At 72.0% G+C, this 7,000-nt stretch overlaps 2 protein-coding genes across 2 annotated transcripts; one reads left to right on the top strand and one right to left on the bottom strand.

The window, feature by feature from the left end:
- Positions 1 to 40: 40 nt before the first annotated feature.
- LOC308187186 (tetraspanin-31-like) lies at positions 41 to 2,347 on the bottom strand (the record flags this gene model as incomplete). Its single annotated transcript, XM_080609362.1, is given in 9 exon segments — positions 41 to 91; positions 93 to 150; positions 152 to 171; positions 268 to 417; positions 668 to 748; positions 1,042 to 1,077; positions 1,079 to 1,171; positions 1,173 to 1,211; positions 2,166 to 2,347. Coding segments are annotated over 9 exon segments (591 nt in total), but the record flags the coding sequence as incomplete, so codon positions are not given.
- A 913-nt stretch (positions 2,348 to 3,260) lies between these two features.
- LOC308187187 (uridylate-specific endoribonuclease C-like) lies at positions 3,261 to 6,977 on the top strand. Its single transcript, XM_080609363.1, has 6 exons — positions 3,261 to 3,937; positions 4,938 to 5,140; positions 5,230 to 5,346; positions 5,800 to 5,906; positions 6,219 to 6,361; positions 6,819 to 6,977. Exons 1-6 carry the CDS (start codon positions 3,729 to 3,731, stop codon positions 6,931 to 6,933), a joined length of 894 nt encoding a protein of 297 aa, XP_080465489.1. The 5' UTR covers positions 3,261 to 3,728; the 3' UTR covers positions 6,934 to 6,977.
- Positions 6,978 to 7,000: the final 23 nt, after the last annotated feature.

Here is a 7,000-nt window from a genome sequence, read left to right as displayed (position 1 = left end):
GACACCCCCCCCCCAGGACCCCCCCACCCCCCCCCGTTACCTCCGTGAAGCTGAAGAAGAGCCCGACCCCCCCCAGGATCTTCAGGGCCTCGTTCCGAGTGCCGCAGCATCTTCTCGCCGCACGTCAGGCACTTGGCGCGGGGGTCCCGGGCCCAGCAGCGCCTTGCACTTCTGCGGGGGGGGGACAGGAGGTGAGGGGGACATTTTGGGGGGGGTGGGGGGGGGGGACAGACAAGGCTCCCGGCCCCCCCCCTCTCCCCCGCTCACCGCCGGGCAGGCGCTGAACTCGGCCTGGAAGGTGCGGAAGGCGCCGGGGTCGGCCGTGCTGTTGAGCAGCCCGCAGCAGTCCAGGCTCTCCTCCAGCTCCGTCTTGGTCTTGTTGCTCAGCAGCGGCCACGCCGAGCTGAAGAGCCCCTCCTGGGGGGGGGACACAAAACAGGCAGCCCCCCCCCTCCCCCAAAAAAGCCCCCCCCGAGCCCCCCCAGGGACAGCGTGGAGGGGGCAGGGCCAGCGCCTGCTGGTGCCCCCCCCCCCCCCCCGCCAAGGTGTCCCCCGGGGCCGTGCCACGTGCGGTGGCAGGGGGCTGGTGGCCTCCCCCATGTTGTGTGTCCCCCCCCCATGTTGTGTGCCCCCCCCACACCCCCCCCAAATTGTCCCCCCCCCTCACCTGCCGGCTCCTGTTGATGGCCAGGCAGGAGCAGGAGACCCCGAACTGGAAGACGAAGACGAGGCCCAGGATGATCATGTACTGGGGGGGGGGCAGTCAAGGGAGGGGGGGGGACACACGGATGTGCTTGTCCCATGGGGGGGGCACCCCTGCCAGCCCCCACCCCCCCCCCCCGTGCCTCCCCCCCACCCCAAAGCTGAAGCCACCCTTGGGTGCCACCAGCCCTCCCACGTCCCTGGGGACACCCGGGGGGGGGGGGTGTTTGGGGGTGCCGGGGGGGGGGGGGCTCCCTGGGGACACCCGGGGGGGGGGGTGTTTGGGGGTGCCGGGGGGGGGGGGGCACACACCGCGGGGGGGCACACACGGAAGGATACGAAGAAGAGCAGGACCTGGTGGTGGTGCACGGCCCCCCACCAGCCCCACGACGGCGATGAGCAGCAGGAAGACGCCCACGGCGATGACGCCGCCGATGATGTGGATGCTGGAGACCAGCCCGAAGCCCTTTGCCCCAGGCGGCCACGGCCACCAGCAGCAGCCCCACCAGCTGCGGGGGTGGGGACGGGACACAGCGTCAGGCCCCCCCCTGCTGGAAAACAGCCCCCCCATCCCCAAGGGTCTCAACACCCCCCCCCCCCCAGGGGACATGTCACCACCCCCAGGGGACACCCCACGGCCACCAGCAGCAGCCCCCCCAGCTGGGGGGGAGGGGGGGGCGCAATTCCAGGCTCGGTGACCCCCCCCCCCAGGGGACACCCCCAGGGGATGGTGCTGAGGGTCTCAGGACCGATGTGCCCTGAGGGGGGGGGCTTTGGGGGGGGTGGAGGACAGCGGGGGGGGGGGCTGGGGAGGGTCGCTGGGGGCATTGGCCTGGGGGGGGGGGGGGGCACAGAGTTTGGGGACATTGGTTTGGGGGGGGGGTACAACTTGGGGGGGTCTTTTGGGCTATCAGCTTGGGGGGGGGCACAGTTGGGGGACAGGCCCCTGGGGACCTTGGCTTGGGGGGGGGGGGGGGCCACAGCGTGTCCCTGTCCTTGGGGTCATGGTTTGGGGGGGGGGGGGGGCACAGAGCCTGGGGGGGGCTCTGGGGGCATTGGGTTGGGGGAGGGGGGGCACAGCTGGGGGGGGTCTTTGGGCCATCACCTTGAGGGGGGGCGGTTTGGGGAGGGGGCCCCTGGGGACATCGCCTGGGGGGGGGGCACTTGGGGAGGGGTTCCGGGGCCATCACCTTTTTTTTTTGGGGGGGGGGGTACCCGGGGACCGGGCCCCCTTTTGGGGAGGGGGGCAAGCCCCTACCCCACCCCCCAACCCCCACCGCACCCCCCCAAGGGCCAGGAGGGGCTGGGGGGGGGGGCACCGGGGGACCGGCCCCGAGGCCTGGGGGGGCAAGGACCGGGACGAGCCCCCCCCTCCGTGCCGGTGCCCCTCCCCCCCCCGGTGCCCCCTCCCCTCCCCCTCCCGGTGGGCCCCCTCCCCCACGCCCGGTGCCCCCCCCGCTCACCACGTAGACCACGTTGAGCGCGCACAGCGCGTTCCGCGAGCACGCGAAGCCGCCGCACACCATCGTGGGGCCGCCCCCGCCTCTGCCGCCGCCGCCGCCGCGGGGCCGCTCCCGCCCGCCCGCTGCGGCCCCTTTAAATCCCGGCCCCGCGCCCCGCGCCGCGCCCGCCGCACTGCGCCTGCGCCGCACCCGGCCACGCCCCCTCCCCCGCCCGCACCGCGCCTGCGCGCCGCGCAAGGCCGGGCGGAAGAACCCCCCCCATTCCCAGCCGGGAGGGCGGGCGCATGCGCGCTGCCGAGCCGTGACGCCGCCCGCCGACGCTGCCGGGGAGGGTGCCCGGATGTGGGAGGGGCTGAGCGGGAAGGGGGCGGGGCGTCGGGAACCCTCCCCCGACCATGGCCCCGCCCAGGCCCTCCCGGCCCCACGTGACCCGCGGGGGCCCCCTATAGCGACCCCCGGCTCCCTATAACGCCCCCAGCGCCCCTATAACGCCCCCCAGGCCCTTTATAACCCCCCAGGCCCCCTATAATTCCCCCCAGGCCCTCTGTAACCCCCCCCGCAGGCCCCTTATAACCCCCCCCGGCTCCTATAACCCCCCTCAAGCCCCCTATAGCCCCCCCTAGGCCCCTTATACCCCCCCCCAGGCCTTATAACCCCCCCAGGCCCCCTGCCCCTCCTACAGCCCCCCTATACACCCCCCCAGGCTCCCCATAGGCACCCTGCAGCCCCCCTGTCCCCCCCCACATGGCCCCTCCAGGCTGTCCCACGCCCCCCTCCCACCCCCAGCGGCCCCTTCCCAGACCCCCCAGGTGCCTCTGCCCCCCCCGAGCTCTGCCATGGCCCCCCCATACCCACCCCCCTCCCCGCTACCCTATTACCCCCCCACCCACATATCCCCAGGGCTCCCCCCTGCCCCATGTCCCCCAAGGCACCGCCATGCCCCCCCTTCCTGCCCCCCCCCCGACCCTCCTCACTATTTATCCCCCATGCCCCCCCCCAGGCCTCCAGGCACCCCCTGGTTCCCCCCAGCCCCCCCATGGCCCCCCCAAAACCCCCAATGCCCCCCCCGGGTGCCCCCATCACCCCCAGCCCCTTTCTGTCTCCTCCTCCTGAGCCCCCCCAAACCCCCCATAGCCCCTGTAAAGGGGGGGGTGCGAGGATGGGGGCTGCCCCCCCCAGCCCTGGGAAGGCCTTGGAGGGGGCAGCATGTGGTCCCTTACACATTAAACCGCCCGGGCGATAAGGGCTGCTCCTGGGGAGGGGTGGGCAGCGGTTTGGGGGGGGGTCACCCCCTCCCCCATATCCCCATGGGGGGGGGGAACGGGGTCCCCCACCCCACCCCACCCTGCCTACCTGTGGGACCACGGCATCACGGCTGCGTGTCCCCAAACCGCCCCAAATTGCCCCAAATCCCTGGGCATGGTGTCCCCACACCATGTCACCCCCCCCCCGCCGTGTCCCCTGTGGCCCCCGTGGCCCCGTCCCTGGCCTTGGGGCCGTGATAGGGCCTGGGGGGTGGGATAAAAAGCGGGGGCGACAACGGGTCCGGGGGGGGGCCCAGCCATGGCGGCGGTGCTGCGGGCGCTGCTCTGCCTCCTGCCCGCGCTGGCGGCCGGCGGCTTCTCCGTGTCCGACCAGGAGCTGAGCGCCCTCGCCGAGCGGCTCTACGCCGCCGACCGCAACCGCGCGGCGCCCGGGGACATCGTCCTCGCCCTGCAGCACCGCGTCTCCAACAGCGAGGCCGGCGCCGGCCACGACTACGCCCCACAGAGGTGAGGGCGGTGGGAGAAGGGGTCCTGCCCCCCGCGCTGCCCCGGGGTCTGTCGGTCTGGCTGGCTGCCCGTCCTGCCTGCCCTGCGTGCGCCTGCCCGCCATGAGCCTGCCTTCCTTCCTCCATTCCCTCCATGACCCATCCTTCCTTCCATCATCCTTCCTCCCTTCCCTTCTGTTTCCATCCCGTTCCCCTGCGTGCGCCTGCCCGCCATGAGCCTGCCTTCCTTCCTCCCTTCCCTCCATGACCCATCCTTCCTTCCATCATCCTTCCTCCCTTCCCTTCTGTTTCCATCCCGTTCCCAATGCCCCATTTCCACCCCATTTCCATCCTGCTTCCATCCCATTCCCAATACATTTCCATCCCATTTCCATCCTGTTCCCAATGCCCAATTTCCACCCCATTTCCATCCCACTCCCAATACGTTTCTGTCCCGTTCCCAATGCCCCATTTCCATCCCCTTTCTGTCCCGTTCCCAATGTCCCATTTCCATCCCATTTCTGTCCCGTTCCCAATGCCCTATTTCCACCCCTTTTCCACCCCGTTTCCATCCCATTCCCAATGCCACGTTTCCACCCCGTGTCTCCTCACCCGTCTCCCTGCCACCTCTCTCCATCTCGTGTCTCCGTCCCATCTCCTTACCCCACATCTCTCCGTCTCCCTTCTTTCCATCCCACACCCACCCTGTACGGACGTCCCCGTGTCCCACATCCCCATCCTGTCCCCATATCCCATGTCCCATCCCCGTGTCCCATCCCCATGTCCTCTGTCCTGTGTCCTGGCCCCGTGTCCCATTCCCGTGTCCCACGTCCCGTCCCCACGTCCTGTCCCCCTGTCCCATGTCCTGTCCCCATCTCCGTGTTCCATCCCCGTGTCCCCATCCCCGTCCCCGTGTCCCACCCCATCCCCGTGTCCCGTCCCTGTGTCCCCATCCCCGTCCCCGTCTCCCACCCCATCCCCGTGTCCCACCCCGTGTCCCCATCCCCGTCCCCGTCCCCCAGGCTCTTCTCCCGCGTGGCGGAGGATGCGCTGTTCTCCCGGCCCACCTTCTCGCGGCTGCTGGCCCTGCTGGACAACTTCGTGGCGCCCACGGGCAGCGCCGAGGTCGTGACGGCCGCGGAGCAGCGCGAGGTGGCCGCCTTCCTGGACGCCGTGCTGCAGACGCCCGTCATGGCCGCGCTCACGAGCTTCTTCCTCGACAAGGGTAAGGGGGAAGGGGCCGGGGGCTCGGGGGAAGGGGCCGGGGGTGGCCGTGTCCCCCCCCCCCGCCCCCAGCAGCGCTGTGACCCCCAGGGCTGTACGGCTCGGAGGCTGCTTTTCGGGACGATCTGGAGGAGATGTGGTTCGGGCTCTACTCGCGCTCCGGCGGCAGCGCCCTCGACTCGTCCGGCTTCGAGCACGTCTTCCACGGTACCGCGGGGACGGGGACACGGGGGGGGCTGGGGGACACGGGGAGGAGGAGGAGGGAGGTGAGGGTGTGGGAAGGCGGGGCTGGGGGGACACGGGGGGGACATGGAGAGGGTGGAGGTGGTGGGATGGGGGGGACGGGGGGACAGGAGGGATGGGGCTGGGGGGACGGGGATGGGGAGGATGGGAATGGGGGGACAGGGGGACGGGGAGGAGGGGACAGGGGGACGTGGGGACACGGGAAAAATGGGGCTGGGAGACGGGGGGGATGGGGAGGATGGGGCTGGGGGGACAGGGGGAGGATGGGGCTGGGGGGACAGGGGGAGGATGGGGCTGGGGGGACGGCTCTGTGGAACTGGAGGGCAGGGGGAGCGGGGGCAGCCCGTGGGGACGGGGACGTGTGGGGATGGGGACGGGGATGGGGACGTGCTGCCCTCCCCCCTGCCCTGCACCCAGGGGAGATCAAGAACGGGAAGGTGTCGGGCGGCCACAGCTGGGTGCAGCTCTACCGGCTGGAGAAGCTGGGGCAGCTCAACTACCTGAGCTACAGCTACGACGGGCCCGTGAGTGCGGCCCCCCTGCCCCCCCCCCTCAGCCTGTCCCCAGGGTCCCCAACCCAGCCACCAGCACCCCCAGGCTCCCTCCCAGTGTCCCCAGCGTCCCCGTTCCTCTGCGCCCACCCCCGAGCACCCCATCCCTGGTGACTGTCCCCAGAGACCCCACGACCATCCCTGGGCTGTCCCCAACCCGTGCGTGGCCCCCGTGGCCCCCTCCCCTGCCCCGTGTCCCCGTGCCCGTCCCTGCACCCCGGGGCCGTGCCCGTGGTCCCATTGTGTCCCCGTGCCCGTGGTCCCACCGTGTCCCCGTGCCCGCAGTGGGACACCTTCCCCGACGTCCTGGCCCTGCAGTACCGCTGGGACGGCCACCTCAAGAGCATCGGCTCCACCTTCATGGGCTCCAGCCCCGAGTTCGACCTGGCCCTCTACACCCTCTGCTACAAAGCCCGGCCCGACCGCGAGTGAGCTGGGGACAGGGGACAGGGGAGGGGACGCGCTGGGGACAGGCGGAGGTGGTGGCACCGGAGCCAGGGACGTGCCCATGGCGGGGAGCCGCACGGGGACACGGGTGGTGGTGGGACGTGGTGGGGGGACACAGCCGGGGGGGGGTCCCATGTTGGGGACACGCAGCTGGGGGGGGGTCCCATGTTGGGGACCCACAGATAGGGGGGGACTTGGGCTGGGGACACGTGGACAGGGTGGGGGCTGCGCTGGGGACCCACGGCTGGGGGGGGACCCTCAGTGGGGACCCACGGCTGGGGGGGGACCCTCAGTGGGGACCCACGGACGGGGGGCACCCATGCTGGGGACCTGCTGATGGCTGGGGGGGGGGGGGGGGTGGCAGCGTGGGACCAGCCCTGCCGTGCTGGGGGGGAGTCCCACGTGGCCACGGTGTCACCGTCTGTCCCCCCCCCGCAGGTGCCACGTGACGCTGGGGGGCAAAGCGGCCACCATCCAGACCTACTCGTGGACCAACTCCTACTACGGGGACAGGCAGCGCTTCGTGGCCTCCTCCTACCCCCTCAGCCCCTGACCCCCCCCGCAATAAACACGCGCTCGCCCCCACCTCCGCCTCAGGGTCCCCGTCCCCCCCCCCCCGG

This window comes from Anser brachyrhynchus (assembly GCF_964034855.1).
Source record: "Anser brachyrhynchus genome assembly, contig: SCAFFOLD_738, whole genome shotgun sequence".
NCBI lineage: Eukaryota > Metazoa > Chordata > Aves > Anseriformes > Anatidae > Anser > Anser brachyrhynchus.
This window is presented reverse-complemented; position numbering and strand designations above follow the sequence as displayed.